Source organism: Macaca nemestrina, chromosome 8, assembly GCF_043159975.1.
Source record: "Macaca nemestrina isolate mMacNem1 chromosome 8, mMacNem.hap1, whole genome shotgun sequence".
Taxonomy (NCBI): Eukaryota; Metazoa; Chordata; class Mammalia; order Primates; family Cercopithecidae; genus Macaca; species Macaca nemestrina.
The window spans coordinates 112934657-112957194 of NC_092132.1; the positions used below are offsets into that span (position 1 = coordinate 112934657).

General features: G+C 51.7%; 1 protein-coding gene across 18 annotated transcripts in view; it reads left to right on the forward strand.

Annotated features, from left to right (window-relative positions):
* LOC105476533 (ankyrin 1) overlaps positions 1 to 22538 on the forward strand; it is a 244720-nt gene that overhangs the window by 216182 nt on the left and 6000 nt on the right. For 8 of the 18 annotated variants that reach the window (XM_011732528.2, XM_011732529.3, XM_071068332.1 and 5 more), the window contains 5 exons: positions 6693 to 7251; positions 14620 to 14917; positions 19484 to 19567; positions 21248 to 21388; positions 21634 to 21768. In XM_011732528.2, coding sequence (XP_011730830.2) covers positions 6693 to 7251; positions 14620 to 14917; positions 19484 to 19567; positions 21248 to 21388; positions 21634 to 21732 — 1181 coding nt within the window. In that variant the 3' untranslated portion in view covers positions 21733 to 21768. Of the gene's footprint in view, positions 1 to 6692; positions 7252 to 14619; positions 14918 to 17856; positions 18416 to 19483; positions 19568 to 21247; positions 21389 to 21633; positions 21769 to 22538 lie in introns of those variants that run through there. The other 10 variants (XM_011732532.2, XM_011732536.3, XM_011732542.2 and 7 more) reach the window with 5 other exon arrangements.

Genomic DNA, 22538 nt, shown 5'->3' on the forward strand with positions numbered 1-22538 from the left:
CAGTCCTTCCTAATAAAATTTGAAAGCAAAATGCAAAAGGATCAAACTGCTTCCAAGTAACTTAACTGCATAACAGAACAAAGCTCAAGCATACAGGGATACAAAAACATCCAGCACTCCACAAGGTAAAATTCGCAATGTCCAGCATTCAGTTAGGAGTAACCAGACACACAAAAAGGCAGGAAAACAGGATCCATAATGCGGAGAAAAATCAACCCATTGAAACTGACCCAGAGTTGACAAATATGTTAGAATTAACAGACAAAGGGCTGGGCTTGGTGGCTCAGCGCTTTGGGAGGCCGAGGTGGGCGGATCACCTGAGGTCAAGAGTTTAAGACCAGCCTGGCCATCACGGTGAAACCCTGTCTCATCTAAAAATGCAAAAAAATTAGCTGGGTGAGGTGGCGGGCACCTGTAATCCCAGCTACTCAGGAGGCTGAGGCAGGAGAATCGCTTGAACTCAGGAGGCAGAGGTTGCAGTGAGCCGAGATAGTGCCATTGCATTCCAGCCTGGGCAACAAAGGTGAGATTCTGTCTCAAAAAAAAAAAAAAAAAAAAAAAAAAGAATTAGCAAAGATAGTAAAACAGTGATTGTAACTGTATTTCAGATATTAAAAAAAAAAAGTTAAGTAGAGACATGGAAGATATTTTTTAAAGGCCCAAGTCAATCTTCTAGAGATGAAACTGTAATGTGTAGGATGAATACACTGGATAGGATTAGACATTAGATACTGCAGAAGAAAAGATTAGTGAACTTGACAATATAGCAAGAGAAACTCCAAATATTTTTCTTTTCTTTCTGTTTTGGAGAAACAGAAAGTGAGCTATGGGGAAATTTCAAGTCACCTAATATGTGAAAACAGTTCCCAACAGAAAAGAAGGAAGAAAAAGTATTGTAAGAAATTCGAAGCTGGGCACAGTGGCTTATGCCTGTAATACCAGCACTTTGGGAGGCTGAGGTGGGTGGATCACTTGTGGTCAGAAGTTTGAGACCAGCCTGGCCATAGTGAAACCTAGTGTTTCAACATAGTGAAACCCTGTCTCCACTAAAAAAATATACAAAAGTTAGCTGGGCATGGTGGTGCACGACTGTAGTCCCAGCTACTTGAGAGGCCAAGGCAGGAGAACTGCTTGAACCCAGGAAGTGGAGGTTGCAGTGAACCGAGATTACATTACTGCACTCCAGCCTGGGCAACAGAGTTCTCAACCATCCCCCCACAAAAAAAAGAAAAAGAAAAAAAAAAGAAATATAGACAAAAATTTGCCAAATTTGATAAAAATCATAAAGACATAGATCCAACAAGTTTGATGAACCCCATGCGCAGGAAACATGTGAGCAACTCTATCAGGGCACATTATTAGCAAACTGGTCAAAACCAGTGGTAAAGAGAAAAATCTTAAAAGCAATCAGAGGGGGAAAAAATGTGTTATGTACAAGGGAACCAAAATAAGACTGACATCAGATTTCTTATTAGAAACAGCACAAGCCAAGGACGGGCATGGTGGCTCATGCTTGTAATCCTGGCACTTTGGGAGGTCAAGGTGGGTGGACCACTTGAGCTCAGGAGTTCGAGACCAGCCTGGGCAACGTGGTGAAACCCCATCTCTACAAAAAATACAAACATTAGCCGTGCATGGTGGTGCATGCCTGTACTTCTAGCTACTCAGGAGGCTGAGGCAGGAGAATCGCTTGAGCCCAGGAGGCAGAGGTTGCAGTGAACCAAGATTGCACCATTGCACTACAGCTTGGGTAACAGGAGTGAAACCTGTCTCAAAAAAAAAAAAAAAAAAGAAAGAAAAGAAAAGAAAAGAAAAAAGGAAAAAGAAAGAAAAAAAGGAACAACACAAGCCAGAACATGGTATGGCATCTTTAAAGTATGCCACATCTTTAAAGAGGAAAGAAACAATATCTCCAAAGTAACCTAGACTTCTATACCTAGCACAGTAACTTCAAAAATGAAAGCAAAATAAAGAGTTTTCTACCTTAAGAAATTAGAAAAAGAAGAGCAAATTAAACCTAAAATCATAGAATAAAGGAAATAATAAAGATTAGAGTGGAAATCAGTGACATAGAAAGCAGAAAAACTTGGAGAAACTTAATGAAACCAAAAGCTGGTGATTTGAAAAGATCAATAACATTGATAAACCTCTAGCCAAACTGATTATGAAAAAAGAGAAGACCTGCAGATTACCAATATCAGGAATAAGGAATATATACTACCTATAGAATATCTACAGGTAGTAAAAGGACAATAAAGGGATACTGTGACAATTTTATGTCAGTAAATTGGAAAACAGGTGAAATCAACAAATTCCTTGAAAGACACAAACTCTCAAAGCTCACTTAGGAAGAAACAGATATAGCCCCATATAAATGGAAGACATTAAGTGTATGGTTTGGAACATTCCTACAAAGAAAAGTCCATGCCCAGATGGCTTCACTGGTGAATTCTACCAAACATTTAAGGAAGAAACAACTTGTTTAGAAAATTGAAAATGAGAAAATACTTCTCAGCTAAGTTTATGAGGCCAGCATTACCCTGATATTGGGAAGAAAGACAATTAACAAGAAAACTGCAGACCAATATCATTTATGAATATTTATGCAAAAAATATAAACTAACATGAACTTGGATTATTACCTTGTGTACAAAAATCAACTCTAAATGGGTCATAGATTAAATGTAATATCTAAAACTTAAAACTTCTAGAAGAAAACATAAGAAAAAAACCTTAAAAATCTTGGTTAAGACAAAGATTTCTCAGATACAACACCAAAAGCACAATCCATAAAAGAACAAATTGACAAATTGGTCTTCATCAAAATCAAAACTTCTGCTCTTCAAAATACACTGTTAAGAAAATGAAAAGACGAGATACAGACTGGGAGAAAACATTGGCAAATAACCATCTGCTATAGTATTGGAATATATAAAGAACTCTCAAAACTTAATAATAAGAAAACAACTCAGTTTTTAGATTGAACAAAAGATTCGAACAGACTTTTCACCCAGAATATATACACAAGGCAAATAAGCACATGAAAATATGCTCAACATCATTACTCATTAGGGAAATACAAATCAAAACTATAAGGAGGTACCACCACACACCAAAAAGAATGGTTAAAATTAAAAAGGCTGGCCATATAAAGTGTTGGTGAGGATATGGGAGAACTGGAACTCTCATACACCACTGGTGGGACTGCAAAATGGTACAACCACTTGATCATTTCTTATAAAGTTAAACATACACCTACTGTACGGTCAAGTCATTCCATTCCTAGTTATTTACCCAAGAGAAAAGAAAGCATTATGTTCATACAGACTAGCAGCTTTATTTGTAATAGCCACAAACTGGAAGCAACCCAAATGTCCATTGGCAGGTAAATAGATTTGCAAACTGTGATATATCCATCCAATGGACTATGGCTTAACAACAGAAATAAATTATTGATACATGCGTCAGCATGGATGAAACACAAATGACTGTGTTGAGTGAAAGAAGCCAGGCTTAAAAAAAAGAGAGAGTGCATACTGTATGAATCCATTTATGTAAAATCCTGGGGAATGCAAAGTGATGTATAGTGACGAAAAGAAGATCAGGGTCACCTGGGAATGGTTTGGGGGTTGGTGGAGGGGGAAAGGGGAGGGAGAGATTACAAAGAAGCTTGAGAAGACCTTTCTGGGGTGACAAATGTCCATTTTCTTATTTGAGGTGATGGCTTCATGGGGGTACACATGTTCACAATGCATCAATTTACCCCCTTTTAAAGATACACATTTATTGAATGTCAAACATACCTCAACAAAGCTATTTTTAAAAGAGATTAATGGCAAAGTCTATGGGAAAGACCAAACTTACTAGCTATGTGACCTTCCCCAAGTTGCTAAACCTCTAGTTTCCTAATGTATAAAGTAGGAATCACATTATTTTCCTTGTAGGGTTGTTGTGGCAATTAAAAATAACACGTAAGATATGTTTTGCACTAAAAATACGCTCAATGGTCAGGTGCAGTGGCTGAACCCTGTAATCCCAGCACTTTGAGAGGCTGAGGCAGGCAGATCACTTGAGGTCAGCAGTTTGAGACCAGCCTGGCTAACAGGGTGAAACCCTGTTTCTACTAAAAATACAAAAATTGGCCAGGTGTCATGGTGCATACCTGTAATCCGAGCTACTCCCAGTGGAGAGGCTGAGGCAGGAGAATCACTTGAACCCGAAGGCAGAGGTTACAGTGAGCTGAGACTGCATTACTGCGCTCCAGCCTGGGCAACAGAGCAAGACTCTGCTTCAAAAAACAACAACAACAAAAATGCTCAGTATGTGATGTAAATTAAAAAATGCTCGCAAGAGTAATAAGAAAAATAATCATCACTTGACCCCAAAATGTCCTGCTTTTGTATATCTGGAGGGCTTTCTATGAAGGGTTTGAAGGCCAGAGCCCTGGTCAGCTATATAATTCCTCAAGTCACAGTTTCATGTACAGTGACTTGGAGTTCATTTCATGGTAAGATGTGACCCATTTCATCTTTTCTTCCCACTCCCTCCTCCTTGTTCTTCCTAGTTTGGCCAGAGCTAAAAGGGGTTTCCCTCAGTCTCTGCCATTGTGCAGCCCTGCTCCCAGCCACCCCACCTTCACAGGCTCATCCTCCCCGCTCATTTGGGACCTGGAACCAAGTAGACTTGTAGGGAAGAAAACTTTCCTGGGGAGATTAAGAGAATGCATGCCGAGTACACAGCCCGGCTCCGGGCACGTTGAACACACAGGTACATGTTAGCAATTGCAGTTCCACTAAATGTGCCTGAGGTCTTTCTGTTCCAGCTGCTGGGTCCTCACACACCTGGAGAGCTCTGCAGTGGTCATGGGGCTAGTGGAGGCCCAATCCTGTTGTAGAAAAGGGTGGGGACAGGAAAGCAGACATCAGCCCTGTCCTCATGGGTTTGCATTTCCGAGAACAGCCTTAGCAAGGGCCCTAGGACAGCCTCAGAGATGGGAGGGATCAACAGGAGCGGAAGCTGTGAAAATGCCATGAAACAAGAAGCTGTCCCATCTGTGAGTGTGTGGGTGAGAGTGTGTGTGAGTGTGTGTATGTGTGTGAGTGTGTGTGTGTGTTCGTGTTCATGTGTGTTTGGGATTTGTCATCCCCTAGCACAGTGCCTGGCATGTAATGGGACCTCTCTTGTTTTGGTTGAACAGTGAGTGGATGAGAATAAATGGAGCTAGTGATGTAAAAGCAGGGGAGCAGGTGATCAGGGGCTGAGGCCCTTAACGGAGGGTTAAGAGGGCAAGAAAGGAGCCCACCTGGCTTGAATCAAAGCACAGCCTGGGGGCAGTTGGATGTGAGTAGAGGTGGGGGTAGGGACTGAATGGCAGAATGGAGCATTTGAACTAGGTTTGAACTCTAGGCTGGGGGTTGTCTGGACATCTCTGGATGGCAGGAAGGTCCCTAGAGAGATGCAAGGGGCAGCCCTGCCCATTCACAGGGTTCACTTTCAGCTCCGTGGGCTTTCCAGCTGCTGTAAGCACGTACTTGTTTCCTGGTTTCCTAGACAGGCCAAGCCCATTGGAGAATCTTGTCTTCTATTCCCTTCTGCCACCCACAGAGGCACCTGCTCTGAAGGGACATCAGAGACCTCTTTCTCCTGTAGCAGAGGTCCTTGCTCCCAGCCAGAGGAGGGCTGAGAAGCCCCGGATGGAACGCTGATGCCCCCACAAATGCACATGTGCGTGCATGCCACTCACTCAGTGTCACGGTCACTTATGAACATCAGGGAGCCAGTGCCAAAGCCAACCAGAACATCAGCAGGGACTCCCATCCCAGCCAGGGAGCAGGGAACGACAGATGGGCAGGCCATGGTGACTACGGGTCATGCGCTCAGGGCATGAGCGAGCTGGCTCCCATCCCACCAGGTCAGTGCTGACCTGCAGCTGGGACAAACAGCTCAGGGCTCTTGGACACAGGGCTTTGGGGCGGGCAGACCTGGTGCCTCTTGGTGCCTTCTGACCTTGCCCCTTTTGAGCCCTAAGAGCCCTCCCCTCTGGCACTTTAGATCATTCAGAGTTTCTAGAACCAATAAGCAACTTGAGGAGGGTGACACCTGGCCACACCAGAAGGTTGTTTCCCATGTGACCACCACATTGAGGTCTATGGGTGTTTGGTATACCCTGGTAGGCCCCTCAAGGGCAGCCTGGTTACTACCCCTGGTTCTGGTGGCTTTTCCTTCCCTTTAAGGTACATCCCTGAGAACCTAAGAACTGAGCTAAAGTGAAGTTTTGAGTAGAGGAGCTATATCTATTTCTGCCCAGCCATGGAGAAGTGGAGCTTTCGCGGGATCAGAGACAGATTGGAGCACAAGTCCTTTGGATAAAGGCTTCTTTATCTAGTGCTCTGAACTGGATAAGAAAGAGTCCAATCTCCTCTTCACCATCCAGCAGGGAGCTCCCCCATCTCTGCCTCACACCCTGGCTGCCCCCACCCAATTCAGAGCCTTGCTTCTCTTGCCTGGATGCCCAGGCAGTAGCCAGAAGGCCTGAGCATTGGGCCTGGAGCTTGGAAAGCCCCAACCCACCCTGAATGTGCATGCACCTCTCTGGCCGTGCCTGCGTGTGTGTGTGTGTGCGTTGACCTGCATGTGAATGCGTGGGACAGGAATCGCTGCTGGAGCATGTTGCCCTCTGTCTGCCCATCCAGGTTACTCCTCGCTGCAGGACGAGCTGCTGTCCCCTGCCTCCCTGGGCTGTGCGCTTTCCTCTCCGCTACGTGCAGACCAGTACTGGAACGAGGTGGCCGTCCTAGACGCCATCCCCTTGGCGGCCACGGAGCATGACACCATGCTGGAGATGTCTGACATGCAGGTGTGGTCCGCGGGCCTCACGCCTTCCCTGGTCACTGCTGAGGACTCCTCTCTGGAGTGCAGCAAGGCCGAGGACTCTGACGCCACAGGTCACGAGTGGAAGTTGGAGGGGGCACTCTCAGAGGAACCGCGGGGCCCCGAGTTGGGCTCTCTGGAACTTGTGGAGGACGACACAGTGGATTCAGATGCCACAAATGGCCTTATCGATTTGCTTGAACAGGAGGAAGGTCAGAGGTCAGAAGAGAAGCTGCCAGGTTCTAAGAGGCAGGATGACGCGACAGGTGCAGGGCAGGACTCAGAGAATGAAGTGTCTCTTGTTTCAGGCCATCAGAGGGGGCAAGGCCGAGTCACATACTCCCCCACCGTGAGTCAGGTGACGGAGAGGAGTCAGGACAGGTAAGAGCTTGACTGCGGGAGCAGGGTCCCTCTTTGTCTTCTGGGCTCCTGGGTAAGATTGTTCCTGGCAGTGAGGACAGAGGTGTTGATGCCAACCCTGACCCTGGGTTCTAATTGCACAGGAGCAAATACATTCAGTCTGGCAGACGCCATATATAGGAGTGTAGGTGCCATCTGCAAAAGCCAGTGCCTCCCCAAGACCCCACCAGGTGTGCCCAGCAGGAGAGACCCCGAGGAGCACTGAGAGAGCACACGTTGGGACATCAGGGCGACGGGAGAGCTCACTTACATACATTAGGGCACTTGGAGGTCTCACTTAGGGACATTAGCCTGCTGGGAGGGCTCACTTAAGGACATTAGGCTGCTGGGAGGGCTAACTTAGGGACATTAGGCTGCTGAGAGGGCTAACTTAGGGACATTAGGGCACCCGGAAGGCTCACTTACGGACATTAGGGTGCCAGGAGGGCTAACTTAGGGACATTAGGGCACCCGGAAGGCTCACTTATGGACATTAGGGTGCCAGGAGGGCTCACTTAGGGACATTAGGGCACCCGGAAGGCTCACTTATGGACATTAGAGCCCTAGGAGGGCTCACTTAGGGACATTAGGGCGCTGGGAGGGCTCACTTACGGAACATTAGGCTGCTGAGAGGGCTCACTTGGGGACAGTAGGGCTCGGAAAGAGCTCACTTAGGGATATTAGGGGCACCGAGAGGGCTCACTTGGGGACATTAGGGCACGGGGAGAGCTCACTTAGGGATATTAGGGTGCTGGGAGGGCTCACTTAGGACATCAGGGCACTGGGAGAGCTCACTTAGGGACATTAGGGTGCTGGGAGTGCTCACTTAGGGACATGAGAGCACTGGGAGAACACACATAAGGACATTATGGCGTGGGGAGGGCTCACTTAGGGACATTAGCGTGCCGGGAGGGCTCATTTTGGTACATTAGGGCACTGGGAGGGTTCACTTAGGGATATTAGGGTGACGGGAGGTCTCACTTAGGGACATTGGGGCACTGGGGGGCTCATTTCTGGACATTAGGGCACCAGGAGGGCTCACTCAGGGACATTAGGGTGCCAGGAGGGCTCACTCAGGGACATTAGGGCACCGGGAGGGCTCACTTAGGACATCGGGGCACTGGGAGAGCTCACTTAGGGACATTAGGATGCTGGGAGAGCTCACATAGAGACATTAGGGGGCTGGGAGCACTCAGGGACATGAGGGCACTGGGAGAACTCACTTAGGGACATTAGAGGGTGGGGAGGGCCCATTCAGGGACATTAGGGCATGGGGAGGGCTCACTCAGGAATATTAGGGTGCCAGGAGGGCTCATTTAGGGACATTAGGGCACTGGGAGGGCTCACTCAGGGACATAAGGGTGCCGAGAGGGCTCACTTAGGGACATAGGGCATGGGGATAACTCACTTAGGGACATTAGGGCACCAGGAGGGCTCATTTAGGGACATTAGGGCACGGGGAGGGCTCACTTAGGGACATTAGGGTGCTGGGAGGGCTCACTTAGGGACATAGGACATGGGGATAACTCAGGGACATTAGGGCACTGGGAGGGCTCATTTAGGGGCATTAGAGCATGGGGAGGACTCACTTAGGGACATTAGGGCACTGGGAGGACTCGGGCATTAGAGCATGGGGAGGACTCACTTAGGGACATTAGGGCACTGGGAGGACTCACTTAGGGACATTAGGGCACTGGGAGGACTCAGGGACATTAGAGCATGGGGAGAACTCAGGGACATTAGGGCACCGGGAGGACTCACTTAGGGACATTAGAGCATGGGGAGGACTCACTTAGGGACATTAGGGCACTGGGAGGACTCACTTAGGGACATTAGAGCATGGGGAGGACTCACTTAGGGACATTAGGGCACCAGGAGGACTCACTTAGGGACATTAGAGCATGGGGAGGACTCACTTAGGGACATTAGGGCACCGGGAGGACTCAGGGACATTAGAGCTTGGGGAGGACTCACTTAGGGACATTAGGGCACCAGGAGGACTCACTTAGGGACATTAGAGCATGGGGAGGACTCACTTAGGGACATTAGGGCACTGGGAGGACTCAGGGACGTAGGGCATGGGGAGGACTCACTTAGGGACATTAGAGCTTGGGGAGGACTCACTTAGGGACATTAGGGCACCAGGAGGACTCACTTAGGATCATTAGGGTGTCGGGAGGGCTCACTTAGGGATGTTAGGGCACGGGGAGGGCTCACTTAGGGACATTAGAGCATGGGGAGGGCTCACTTAGGGACATTAGAGCGTGGGGAGGGCTCACTTAGGGACATTAGAGCGTGGGGAGAGCTCACTTAGGGTCATTAGGGAGACAGGAGGGCTCACTTAGGGACAGTAGGGTGCCAGGAGGGCTCACTTAGGACATCAAGACACTGGGAGGGCTCGCTTAGGACATTGGGGTACTGGGAGAGCTCACTTACAGACATTAGGGTGCCTGGATTGCTCACTTAGGGATATTAGTGTGCCAGGAAGACTCACTTGGGAACATTAGGGTGCCAGGACGGCTCATTCAGGGACATTAGAGCACTGGGAGGGCTCACTCAGGGACATAAGGGTGCACTTAGGTCCGCTTAGGGACATAGGGCATGGGGATAACTCACTTAGGGACATTAGGACACTGGGAGGGCTCATTTAGGGGCATTAGGGCATGGGGAGGGCTCACTTAGGGACATTAGGGTGCCAGGAGGGCTCACTTAGGGACATTAGAGCATGAGGAGGGCTCACTTAGGGACATTAGAGCATGAGGAGGGCTCACTTAGGGACATTAGGGCACTGGGATGACTCACTTAGGGACATAGGGTGTGGGGAGAACTCACTTAGGGACATTAGGGCACCGAGAGGACTCACTTAGGGACATTAGGGCACCGAGAGGACTCACTTAGGATCATTAGGGTGTCGGGAGGGCTCACTTAGGGACATAGGGTGTGGGGAGGACTCACTTAGGGACATTAGGGCACCAAGAGGACTCAGGATCATTAGGGTGTCGGGAGGACTCACTTAGGATCATTAGGGTGTCGGGAGGGTTCACTTAGGGACATTAGAGCATAGGGAGGACTCACTTAGGAACATTAGGGCACCAGGAGGACTCAGGATCATTAGGGTGTCAGGAGGGCTCACTTAGGGATGTTAGGGCACTGGGAGGACTCACTTACGGACATTAGAGTGTGGGGAGAGCTCACTTAGGGTCATTAGGGAGCTAGGAGGACTCACTTAGGGACAGTAGGGTGCCAGGAGGGCTCACTTAGGACATCGAGGCACCGGGAGGACTCACTTAGGGACATTAGAGCATGGGGAGGACTCACTTAGGAACATTAGGGCACCAGGAGGACTCACTTAGGATCATTAGGGTGTCGGGAGGGCTCATTTAGGGACGTTAGGGCATGGGGAGGACTCACTTAGGAACATTAGGGCACCAGGAGGACTCAGGATCATTAGGGTGTCGGGAGGGCTCACTTAGGGATGTTAGGGCACCGGGAGGACTCACTTATGGACATTAGAGCGTGGGGAGAGCTCACTTAGGGTCATTAGGGAGCTGGGAGGGCTCACCTAGGAACAGTAGGGTGCCAGGAGGGCTCACTTAGGGCATCGAGGCACTGGAAGGGCTCACTTAGGACATTGGGGTACTGGGAGAGCTCACTTACGGACATTAGGGTGCCTGGATTGCTCACTTAGAGCCATTAGTGCATGGAAAGGGCTCACTTAGGGACATTAGGGCACCAGGACGGCTCACTTGGGGACATTAGGGGGCCGGGAGGGCCCACTTCGGGACATTAGGGCGATGGGAGGGCTCATTTAGGAACATTAGGGCACCCAGAGGGCTCACTTAGGGACATTAGGCTGCTGGGAGGGCTCACTTAGGGACATTAGGGCACTGGAAGTGCTCACTTAGGGACATTAGGGAGCTGGGAGGGCTCACTTAGGGACATCAGGGCACCAGAAGAGCTCACTTAGGGACGTAACAGTACTAGGAGGGCTCACTTAGGGACATTAGGGTGCCAGGAGGGCTCACTTAGGGACATTAGGCTGCTGGGAGGACCCACTTAGGAACACTGAGGCACTGGGAGGGCTCAGTTAGGGCCATTAGGGCACTGGGAGGGCTCACTTAGAGCATCAGGGTGCTGGGAGAGCTCACTTAGGGACATCAGGGCACCGGGAGGGCTCACTTAGGGACATTAGGCTGCTGGGAGAACTCATGTAGAGACATTAGGGGGCTGGGAGGGCTCACTGAGGGACATGAGGGTACTGGGAGGGCTCACTTGAGGACATTAGGGCTCAAGGAGGGCTCACTTAGGGACATCAGGGGCTTGGAGGGCCCACTTAGGGACATCAGGGCGCCAGGAGGGCTCACTTAGGGATATTAGGACACGGAGAGGGCTCTTTTAGGAACACTGGGGCATGGGGAGGGCTTGCTTAGGGACGTGAGGGCACACAGAGGGCTCATACAGGAGAGCAATGATGAGGCTGGGGGAGACGATGGGTCAGTGTGCTGCTGGAGCTGGTGTTCTGAGCTCCTCTCCCTCTGCGTGCTTCTGGTTGAAGGCCATATTTAGTTGAAGACCATATTTAGAAGCACCAGTACCCAGGGAAGTTATTTGTGTGCAGTCACACAGCCTGCATGTGATGGAGCTGAGAATGGCGCCCTCCCCACTTATCCCCTTTGAAGGAGGAGCTGGTGGGCTTATCTGGGGCAGGACAGAGCTTTCAGCTGTAGAGCAGTGGGTCTCTCCTCCCCAAGCTTCCTGGGCTGAGAAGACCCCCCCACCCCCCGTGCTGCAGCAGAAAAGCAGCGTCGGCAGGTCAGGAGAAGGGGGTGCATTTCCCAGACACTGCGAGTCTGCAGCCGAGGGTAGGCTCACCTTGGAGCTCTCATCGTCCCATCTGGGCCAGGGCCTACACTACGCCCCTCTGCTGAGTGCAGGGAAGGATGCCAAGGCAAGCCAGGCCCTTGCGGTTACAGAAAGAGATGAGACAGACACGAGGTGGGGCTCACGTTGTCCTCCTGGGCTAGCACAGGAAGCAGATGACAGAGGAATCCCCTTTCCTTCATGTCACCTGGCTTGCTAAGTTTTCCCTAAAGAAAGGACACGGTTCTTGTGCCCCCAGGCAGCTGTTCCAGGCCCCCACCCCAAGGAGCTCAGGACTGGCCAGGTAAAGGAAAGCTATTCTCGTGTCCTTTCCCCACCTGTGTGACCCCTCAGTCCCACCCTGAGGCCCAGGCTGGTAGGGTCATTCCACAGGATCCGTTCAGCGTAGCCCCAATGCCCTAACAGGAAGGGAAAGGAAGTAGTTTGGAAGTTGAGACAGCAAAGATTCAATTTTTTTTCCTACACAAATCCTTGGATTCATGGGGAGGATTGAACAGATGGAGCTTAAGCCGGTGTGAAGTGAAATAGTGGCCTTCCCGGGAGAGAGGCACCTTCCTGGGACGGCCGTTCCTTCAACAAGCATTTATTGAGCACCTGCGGGGGCTGAATGCTGGCCCCTGCATTATCCAGCATTGCTAACTGGGAACATGAACGCCTGGGCTCTAGGCCTATTGTGTCACTTCCTGGCGCTGTGACCTTGGTCAGCCTTCTAATGGGGACAGATTAATTTCATCCACTCACTCAACAGTATTTATTGAGTGCCTACTGTGTGCCAGGCACCTATAAAGAGTGCCTGGGTGCCGGCATCGAATGAAACAGAAAAAAGTCTCTACCTGCAAGAAGCGTAGTTCTAGCAGGGAAACTAATAAGAAACAAGATAAAGTAAATAAAATTAGAAGTCATTAAAACAGAAATTCTAGATAATATGTGCTAAAAGGAAAAATCAAGCAGAGAAGGAGGACAGGAGGTAGGAGTGTGTGTGGAAAGAAGGCCGGCTGGAATTACAGATGGGCGGCCAGGGGAGGCCTGCATGAGTGCCAGCTGACAGACTTCAAGGAATTGAGGGTGAGCGTGAGGACATCTCAGGGAGGATGCCCCATAGAAGGCCTAGCCCTGTGAAGGAGACCGTGCCTGGCACGTGCCCTAACAGAGTAACCAAGCCCATGAAGCTAGGGAGGGGAGGGTGAGCAGGGTAAGCTGTACCTGCCTTGAGAGGAGGCTGGCGCAACCTGGCAGAGAAGCAGGAGGTGCGTCGGGAGGAAAGGGCCGTGGGCTTATGGGCTGGAACGGCAGCGGTGGCCGTGCTGAGAGGTGGGTGGGTGCAGGACATATTTCCGAAGCATCTGCTGGCAAATACAATGTGAGGTAAGAGAGGAAGAGAGGGGTCAAGGAGGGCAGTGATGTCCTCGACCTGCCCGCTGCAAGGATGAAGATACCTGGGATGGCAGCAGGGATGGGGTGGGACAGGCTAGGGGAGAAGATTCTGAGTGTGGATTGGATCTCACTGTCCTGGAGATGCTGAGTAGAGATCCAAAGTAGACCTGTGAGCCAGACCCATCTCTACAAAATTTTTTAAATAGCTGGACGCGGTGGCATGTGCCTGCAGCCCCAGCTGCTCAAGTGGCTGAGGTGGGAGGATGGCTTGAGCCCAGGAGTGCAGAGCTGCAGTGAGCTGTGATTGTACCACTGCACTCCAGCCTGGGAGACAGAGTGAAGCACTGTCTCAGAAAACAACAAAGTAGAGATGTGGAGGAGGCAGCGGGATGCACACAACTGTAGTTCGAGGAGGAGAGCTGAGCTGGAGACACACATCCAGGCACGCTGAGCATAGAGATGGGCTTTGGAACCATAGGATAAACAAGCTTGCTTAGGAAGCGGATGTGGACAATGGTGAGGTCTGAGAATTGAATCCCAGGGCGCTCCAATGTTCAGAAGTCAGGAAAGTTATGAGGAATCAGCAGAGGACTCGGAGCAACAGTGGCCAGAGAGGAAGGGGGGACGCCAGGCCAGCACCTTCCAAGAGCCACGGGAGAATATGTCTCGAGGGGGAGAGAATGACCACCTTGTCAGATGAGGACTGCTGAATGGGAAGGGCCCAGAAAGCAGAAGGAGGTGGTGGCAGAGTTTGCGGATGTGGGATGAGAGTGGAGGCCCCAGTGTTTGGACCATTAGGGTGAGCCAAGTGCCCTGGGAGCCCCAAGGGCGAGCCGTTCACCCACAGCGAGGAACCAGTGGCCTTTCCACCTGGACAGCATTAGATGGGCCACGTGTACCCCTCTGAACCACAGCAGTGAGGTGGGCAGTGTGCTCACGTGCTCCTGACCTTTGGGGGGATGAGAGGACAGTCCGTGTCCTTGATGAGCCAGAGCTCTGGAGGGGGAGAGTGTCTAAAAGGAGTGAGACTGATGGGTGACCAGGTGTCCTTTCTCTCTCCCCGGCCGGCCATCTGCTGCCTCCCCTGGACCCCAGACTGCAGGACTGGGATCCAGACGGCTCCATTGTCTCATACCTGCAAGATGCTGCACAAGGTTCCTGGCGAGAGGAGGTCACGCAAGACCCACACTTATTCCAGAGAACGAGCACCACGACCGAAGGGCTAGAGCCCAGTGGATCTCAGGAGTCCGAGAACGTCCTGGTGTCTGTAAGTGAGCACACGCGGACAGAACAGCCCGAGGCTGAGAGCTCCCAGGCCGATAGGGACCAGAGGCAGCAAGGTCAAGGAGAGCAGGTGCAGGAGGCCAGGAACACCTTCACCCAGGTGGTGCAGGTAAGAGCCTGAGGGGAGCTGCATGCTGCTATTCCTTCCCAGCAGCGGAAGGGACCGGGACTCCAGGGCTGCCTCTCAGACACTCAAGCCCTGAGCTAAGCATATCTCCTTCCTTTAACACTTGTGGTGGTGCTTCCCTTTCTCTAGAAGTCAAGGGTAAGGCCTGCCTTTCTGCCTCCCAGATCCCTGCTAAGGTGCCTGTACCCATTGGGCAGCTGCTGATCAGAGTGGCTGAGCAACTTGCTCAAGACCACAGTTTCAGAAGTGGGCTCTGAGCTAGGTCTGGCTGACTCCAAAGTTGTGGCTTTTGTTGGTTTTCTTGTTCCGTCTCGTTTTAGAAAGGGCTAGGAACCCAGCACTGGGCGCCGGGCTTACTCTCCTCCTACAGTGTCCTGTGTGATGTGCCCAAGGTGCTCTCTTTCCAGCACCTCAGGGTCGTCATTGGTAAAGGAGGGAGTGATTGGAATGTCGCCGAAGTTACTTGGCTCTGGAATTCTGTGGCTATTCAGGTGGACTCTGGATGGCGGTCACCAAGTAGAAGAGGGGCTCTGGGATAGAGAGGTTTCCTCTCCTGCTCCTGATTTCCCGGGCCTCTCCCTCTCCCGGCCCTCCCTCTCCCGGCCCTCCCTCCTTTCTTCCACTTCTCTGGACTCCCTTTGAGTTTGCTGAACTTAATTTTGTTTGATTCATTCCCCCCTCCCCATTCCCAGGCTCCATGATGATCTACTTGTGGCCAATCTTGTTTCATCTGCACCCCCACTTTCTCCCGCTGACCTATTATTTGGAAGCACATCCTGGCCATCATATTAATGGGTGTCTTTTCCATTTGTGTTCTTATAAAACGTGCACCGCTGTTCTCCACATTTGCGTGTTTAGTGTGTACATGAACGACATGTTCTGTCTCTTCCTGTTTTCAGGCCTCATCCAGGCATGGTGCTTCCTCCTCTCCTTCCTCTCTTTCTTTCCTTCTCTCCCTTCTTTTCTACCTGAACCTCAGACTCCAGGACTAGGGTGGCTCTGGAAGGAAGACCCTGAGCTGCCGGCCATAGAACTGCTAGGAATTCAGTCAGGTTTTATTTAGAATGCTCCCCTGCCAAGTATGTGCCCCAGGCGGGGCCAGCACCTGTGTGCACTCCTCACCACAGGTGGCCCGTGCATTTCTTCCATCAGGCCCTCCTGAGCACCTAGTTCTCCTGCTCCCAGAGCACACATGATCTTAACTGGGTCTCTTCTCCTGAATCCCTGGGGAAAGAGAAAGACGCCTATAGCACTTTTTCCCACTGCCTCGCTGCAGTCAGCCTTTGGTGGGGGGAGCTAGAAGGGCCTTCTAGATCACACATCCAACCCCCTCAATTATAAACGAGGGCACTGCAGACCAGAGGAGCCAAGGGCTTTCTCCAGAGTCACACAGTGGACCAATGTCAGGGACCAGGAGGGTCAGATCCCTCAGTTCCCAAGCCCTACATCCTCACGTCCAGCATGCACGTGCAAGGCCAGCATGCCCAGCCCAGAACTGGAGACGCTGATAGGAGGGCCCGGCAGGCTGCTACCGGTGCCTGTCTCACAGGCCCCAAGGGCTGATAAGGAGACCCTTGAAGGTGACTGATGGTTTGCAAAGCACCCGCTTATTAGTATTTCCACTGGACCTCTGAAAACAGTGACAGGGAGATAGAGAGATTGCTTGTAACTTGGGACTTGGGAGGTGGCCTGAAATGACTGTGACCCAGCTGATTTCCCTGAGGACTTAGGAGGAAATATCTGAAGTTGGACTCTTCTTGACTGGGCCAAAACCAGATGTTTCCCCATGCCTGGCTTCTTTGCACATACTTTTCCCCATGCTTTCTTGTTGAAATGAGGAGCATTGTGGAGTGAAAGGCATTTGGAATGTGACTCCTCCGTTTACTTACTCCTCTACCTAGGCAGAATACTTTACTTCTGTTTCCTTTGTGTAAAACGGGAAGACGATAGAACCTCCTTGGTTAGGCTTGTGGTAAGGTGTCTCTGAATTAACGTGAAATCCACAAAGAACCATGCACTATCACAAGCATTTGCCATTATTATTCATAGTGTTAGCATTCAAAAGCGGCATGATTGTCCCAGCAGCCTTGAGGGAGAGGAGTGGGGAGAGCACTTTAATCCCTGCTTCACAGATAAGGAAACTGAGGCACAGAGAAGGTACCCAGCCTTCCCAAGACCCCACAGTAGGTGAGTTGCGGGGTCAGTCTGCTGTGTCCCGGATCTGTGTTCTTTCTGCCATGCTGCATTGCCACTCAGAGAGGAACAACCTGATCTAGAAAGTGAAATTTTTTCCAGCCACAGCTGCTGCGGCTGCATTTGTGAATCAGCTCTGTAAACACGAGTTAATATGCGTGGTTCCTGTTCAGTGGGCGTTGATAGCCCAGCCCTGGAAGAGCCTTTAAGGACAGGCCTTAAATAGACACACCAGCTCCACGCTTCAGTTTCGGGAGGCTGTGCCCCGTAAAGGAAGGGTGCAAGGGCCTGCGAGCTGATAAGAATTACAGACTGGCTTCCAGGTGGCCCCACCACCTGTGCTGGGCCCCTGCTGGGCTGACTTGACTGTCCGCGAGCCCATCACTCACCCTTTTGGGGCAATTTTTGAAACAGACAAGTGTTCAGGGTATTAGCTGGTCTCATCCCTACCATGCTGGGGAACATCATTCAGATCACTGCAGTAGCAGCCCGAGGAGACACACAAGTAGCTGGTTTCTCGGGCCATATTATTTTCTGAAAGTAAGAAACTTTCCGTGGGCAGAACTCTTTCTAGTTCCCATGGGGATGGGCAGGATAGGCAAGAGGCCGAGCCCCCACTTCCAGCTCTCTGGACAGGGCGGGGCAGGGCGGGGTTAGGCAGCAGTGGGTGTCACTCACACAGTGACTTTCACTTGTGCTTTCAGTGCTCAGGACATGGGCACCTGCCAGCTTCCTTCTAGCCCGGTTGGACAGCTCCAGCAGCTGGTTTGGGGAGCTAAAATTGTAGGAGCGTGATGTCACCCAGGCCACTAAGGGCAGAGCCTGGCTGCTGGGCAGAAGGGCACTTGGGCTGGGCTACTTCAGCCGAGAGGGCCATTCGGTGTCCTACCCAGAGAGAGAGAAACAGTGAGAGACGAAGGGAGCAAACCAGAGAGATAGGGAGGGGGAATGCAAGGGGTCCCTGGGGGATTCAGGAGTCCCAGTGGAGAATGAGAGGTGGGCCCCCTGTGGCGGTCTGGCCCCTGGCTGCTCTGGTCCCTGGAGGACCGGGCTGGTGAGGAGGTGAGGATGTGGACTTTCGTCACCCAGCTCCTGGTCACACTGGTGCTGCTGAGTTTCTTCCTGGTCAGCTGTCAGAACGTGATGCACATTGTCAGGGGGTCCCTGTGCTTCGTGCTGAAGCACATCCACCAGGAGCTGGACAAGGAGCTGGGGGAGAGCGAGGGCGTCAGTGACGACGAGGAGACCATCTCCACCAGGGTGGTCCGGCGGCGGGTCTTCCTGAAGGTAACCGCCTGGCAGGAGGCCGGCGGGGCTGGCGGTGTGGGCGCCGGAGGCCAGGGCTGAGGGGACACTGCTGTGGGGAGCTCCGGACCCAGAGTTGGGAGACACTGGAAGAAAAGGACCAGGAGGTCCCCCCCGGGATCAGGTTGTGTATGGGGATCAGCCAGAGTGTGTATGGCGCCCACCAGAACCTGCCCTCTGGTGCCCAGTGCATTGTGACAGTGACATTAAACACTCAGCTTTGGGTCTCAGGAGGCTGTGCTCGTCCTGTTTCCTTCTTTGTTTCTTTCCTCTTTCTCTCTTTTCTCTCTCTTCTCTTCTCTTTTTTCTTTTGTTTTTAAAGGTGAAGTCTTGCTCTTTAGTCCAGGCCGGAGTGCAGTGGCATGGTCATGGCTCACTGTAACCTGGGCTCACTGTAAATTCCTGGGCTCGAGTGATCCTCCCACCTCAGCCTTCTGAGTAGCTGGGACTACAGGCACACACCACCATGCCTGGCTATTTTTAAAAATTTTCTGTAGAGACGGGGGCTCACTATGTTGCCCAGGTTGGTCTTGAACTCCTGGACTCAAGTGGTCCTCTGGCCTTGGCCTCCCAAAGTGCTGGGATTGCAAGCATGTGCCACCATGGGATTGCACCTGGATTGTCCTGTTTCTGTCACCAACTGGCTCTGGGATTTTGGGCAAGTCACATTCTGGGTGATGCTGCCTGTCGAAGGGCTTTTCTATATTGCAAAGTGCTGTAAAAATAGGAAACAGGTGCCTCACTTCCTCTCTCAGGGCCTCCTCCGTCAGACTTGCATAATTGCCCCCATTTTGCCGGTTCCCAGGGGGTGTTGTGAGGGCCGAGTGCACAATTGCAAGCTTGGGCTGTTCATCTTCAGGCCTCCCAGACCCTCAGGGGCGTCGCCCACGCCCTGGGAGCCCTGGCGTGGCTCCCGCTGCATGCTGAGCCGGAGTTTCCTGCTGGGGGAGTTATTGGGCCATGGCTATTTTGGCTGCTGCTGTTTCATTTCCTCTTCCTCCCAGACTCCCACTCACCAATCTTGCATTTTCTCCTCTTCTCTAATTCCAGGGGAATGAGTTTCAGAATATTCCAGGGGAGCAGGTGACAGAGGAACAGTTCACGGATGAGCAGGGCAACATTGTCACCAAGAAGGTGGGTGTAGAGTGTTGTTCCCCTCTGTGCTGGGGACAGGCAGGTGGGCTAGAAGCTAAAAGGCGGTAGAAGCCAGCAGCTTCTCCCTGCTGCCCTCACAGCAGGTGAGCACGGCCAGGCTGGCTGCCCCTGTGCCCAGGAGGGATGGAGGGCCCAGGAGCTGGGAGCTTTGGTCATCTGCAGTCCAGACACGGTGTCCTCACAACTGCTTTGTCTGAGTCAACCTGAATAGCTTCTGCTGCTCCCTTCCAGAAGGGCCGGCCCCAAGGAAATATCCCAGACCTAGTCCCATGATACCTAACCCTGAAAACAGCTGTTAAACAAGCAGTTTGAGCATCCCAGGCCTACCATGGGCCTCCTTAAATAAAATGGATGTGGGCAGGTGTGTCGGGTCACACCTGTGATCCCAGCACTTTGGGAGGCCAAGGCAGGAGGATCGCTTGAGCCCAGGCATTTAGATCAGCCTGGGCAATATGGCAAGACTTCATCTCTAAAAAATTTTTTAAAAAGGAAGAAAGAAATACACACACACACACAAAGTTAGCCAGGCATGGTGGCGCATGCCTGTAGTCACAGCTATTCAGGAAGCTGAGGCAGGAGGATCACTTAAACCCAGCAGTTCAAGGCTGCATAAGCTTTGATTGAGCCACTGTACTCCAGCTCCAGCCTAGGTGACAGAGTGAGACCCCGTCACCATAATTAAATAATTTAAAGGAAGTGAAAACGCATTGGATTGGTAGCAGATATTAATTCAGAGACATGATCTTGCCTGTCAAGTATGGGGCACGGTGCTAGCTATGGGTAAAAGAGAGGAGGAGCCAAGGCAGGGTCTCGAATGTGCTTCTGCTGGGGTGCAGCTCGCATCACCTTGGAGCGAGGCTGCTTGTGTGTCTGTCTTTCCTCCTGCACTGTGAGCTGCTTGCTGGCAGGGACCGTGTCTGGCTGATGTTTCATCTCCCACTCAGACCACATGGCAGGTACAGAGTAAAGGGTTTGAATATTTGGACAGGTGAATACGGGAGTGGGTGGGCGAAAAAGAGATGCCCTCTGCCCTTAGGCGCCTGGGAGTAGAATGGGGAAGAGCGAAAACTTCCATCCATACCAAAAAGCAAAACAGAAGGCTGTGGGCTCAAGGGGGAGGTCACACCCAGTCACACCTTGGTCATGGAATGGCACTGCCAAGGCCCCTTCAGGGCTGTCTGGCAGAGGGTTTTCCGTAAAGCGATGGGGCAAAGGCTGTCCCTCTTCTTGGCCTCTCAAGGAGGGGCTCCTAGGACAAAGGCTACCTCCCCCACTCGGAGCTCATTCCTGGGACCTGCTCTTGAGGGCTTGACCAGCGTTTTTTGTTTTTGTTTTTGTTTTTTTTATACAGAGTGTTGCTCTGTCGACCAGGCTGGAGTGCAGTGGTGTGGTCTAAGCTCACTGCAACCTCCACCCACCAGGTTCAAGTGATTCTCCTGCCACAGACTCCTGAGTAGCTGGGATTACAGGTGCCTGCCACCGCACCCGGCTAATTTTTGTCTTTTTAGTAGAGACAGGGTTTCACCATGTTGGCCAGGCTGGTTTCAAGCTCCTGACCTCAGATGACCTGCCCATCAGCCTCCCAAAGTGCTGGGATTACAGACATGAGCCCCCGTGCCCGGCCTGACCAGCCCTTTCCTCCTTCCCTTCCTCTCCCAGATCATTCGCAAGGTGGTTCGGCAGATAGACTTGTCCAGCGCCGACGCTGCCCAGGAGCACGAGGAGGTGACTGTCACGGGGCCCCTGGAGGATCCCAGTGAGCTGGAGGTCGATATTGATTCCTTTATGAAACATGCCAAGGTACTGAGGCTCCCGCGGCCCTGGGGGACCCAGCGCCATCACTGCCGCCTCGCTCTGCCCATCTTGCCGGGCCATCTGCGTGACACCTCCCTCCACTCACCTCTTCATGAGCTCTCCCTCCACTCTCCCTTCTCCCCTGTGGGCAGTGTGTCTGCCGCCTCCGTGTAGCCTCCTTTCAATTTTCTGCCTGTGTTCTGCCCATCTTTGCCATCTATCCTGCTTTCTGTCTCTGCTGCTGTCTGCAGGTGGAGCTGAGAGGGAGTGGCCTACAACCGGACCTGATAGAGGGCAGGAAAGGGGCGCAGATAGTGAAGCGGGCCAGCCTGAAAAGGGGGAAACAGTGACCCCGAGCCGCTCTCCTTGGAGTAGCCTCTCGGGAGGTAACGCAGCCCTTCTCATCCCCTCTGCATGGCCTGTTCTTTGGTGGAGTGGCTGCTCCCTGTCTCACCCGATCCCCTCCCAGCCACCCCAGCATGATGTGGGACAAACAACTTGCGGCTATGTCTCGAGGCAGAGATTCTCGCTTCCCAGCCCTACTAACAGCGGCTCTGAGCCCCAGCTTCCTCATCAAGGAAACAGAGTTAATAACATCCACTTAACAGGGACCGCACGGTTTTGTAAGAATGCCTTTTGGGCCGGGCACAGTGGCTCATATCTGTAATCCCAGCATTTTGTGAGGTCGGGGCGAGAGGACTGCTTGAGGCCAGGAGTTCAAGACCAGCCTAGGCAACAGAGCAAGACCCCATCTCAAAAAAAAACAAAAAGCCAGAAAGAAAAAAATGCTCTTTGAAGAGTAAAAGCACTCTGTAAATCTAAGTGGTAATATTATCTTGGAAACCAAGCAATGGGGGTCTAGAAGGTGGTGGACAGGGCACTGGAGAGGACAGGAGAGTCTGTCTGGGCTGTGATGTTTCAACATAAGAGCTCCAAGACTGAGGACTGGACTGTCTCTTGAACCTGGAGCCCAGCTACAGTTCTGACCTGGCCAAGGCTTAGCTTCTCCTTGGTGTTTTGTGAAACATGTTGCTCCTTTGCTTTCTAGGAAAGGGCTGAGCTGACAGGCCTAAGGGGTGGACGACATGCTTTCTGCAAGTCAGGAGACCGTCAGGGTTGGGGCCTGGGCCATGGTGCATGTGTGTGAGCACGGGGT